This window comes from Pygoscelis adeliae, unplaced genomic scaffold (assembly GCF_000699105.1).
Source record: "Pygoscelis adeliae isolate BGI_AS28 unplaced genomic scaffold, ASM69910v1 Scaffold180, whole genome shotgun sequence".
NCBI lineage: Eukaryota > Metazoa > Chordata > Aves > Sphenisciformes > Spheniscidae > Pygoscelis > Pygoscelis adeliae.
The window spans coordinates 126,116-126,622 of record NW_008823956.1 but is presented as its reverse complement, the minus strand read 5'-3'; the positions used below and the strand labels follow the sequence as shown (position 1 = coordinate 126,622).

The 507-nt window shown below is 67.9% G+C and overlaps 1 protein-coding gene across 1 annotated transcript in view; it reads left to right on the top strand.

Moving 5' to 3' along the window:
• The window catches only part of LOC103916083 (carbohydrate-responsive element-binding protein-like), a 20,539-nt gene that overhangs the window by 15,182 nt on the left and 4,850 nt on the right, over positions 1 to 507 (top strand). The window contains 1 exon segment of the mRNA XM_009323029.1: positions 479 to 503. Coding sequence (XP_009321304.1) covers positions 479 to 503 — 25 coding nt within the window.

The window sequence follows — 507 nt, the reverse complement described above, 5'->3', positions numbered from 1 at the left end:
TCGGGGACTCTGCGCCCCGCTCCTCCAAGCCCTCCTGCTGTGGCTGCCCCACAGCCTGGGTGTCGTGGTCCCTGCCCCAGCACCGGGCTAGTTCAGGAGGGGCGGTACAGCCACGCAACCCCCTGGGAGCAGCCCCAGCGCTGGAGCACGCGGTGCCCAGCTGGGTGTCGGGGACGGGGTCCCCACCCTTGGGTGGCACCCCTGGGCGGGTTTTCCTGTCCCCATGCATGTGGCAAGGCTGGCCCCAGGCACGTGGCCTGCCTCTTCCCTCCATACTCCAGCGTTTCACAACGTGGGTGCCAAATCCGCTGGCAGAGCCAGAAGCTGCCCTGGCCTCGCAAGGTGAAGGCAGGACTGGCAAGTCCCCAGCAGTGCCGGTAACAGGGTACGGCTCCCTCCAGCATGCCCCAGGGCTTGTCACCCCCTCTCTGCGAGGGTCCCTTCATGCCCGTCACTCTGTCTCCACTTGGCCCTGCAGATATCTTCACCGGCCACCGGCCACCGCCA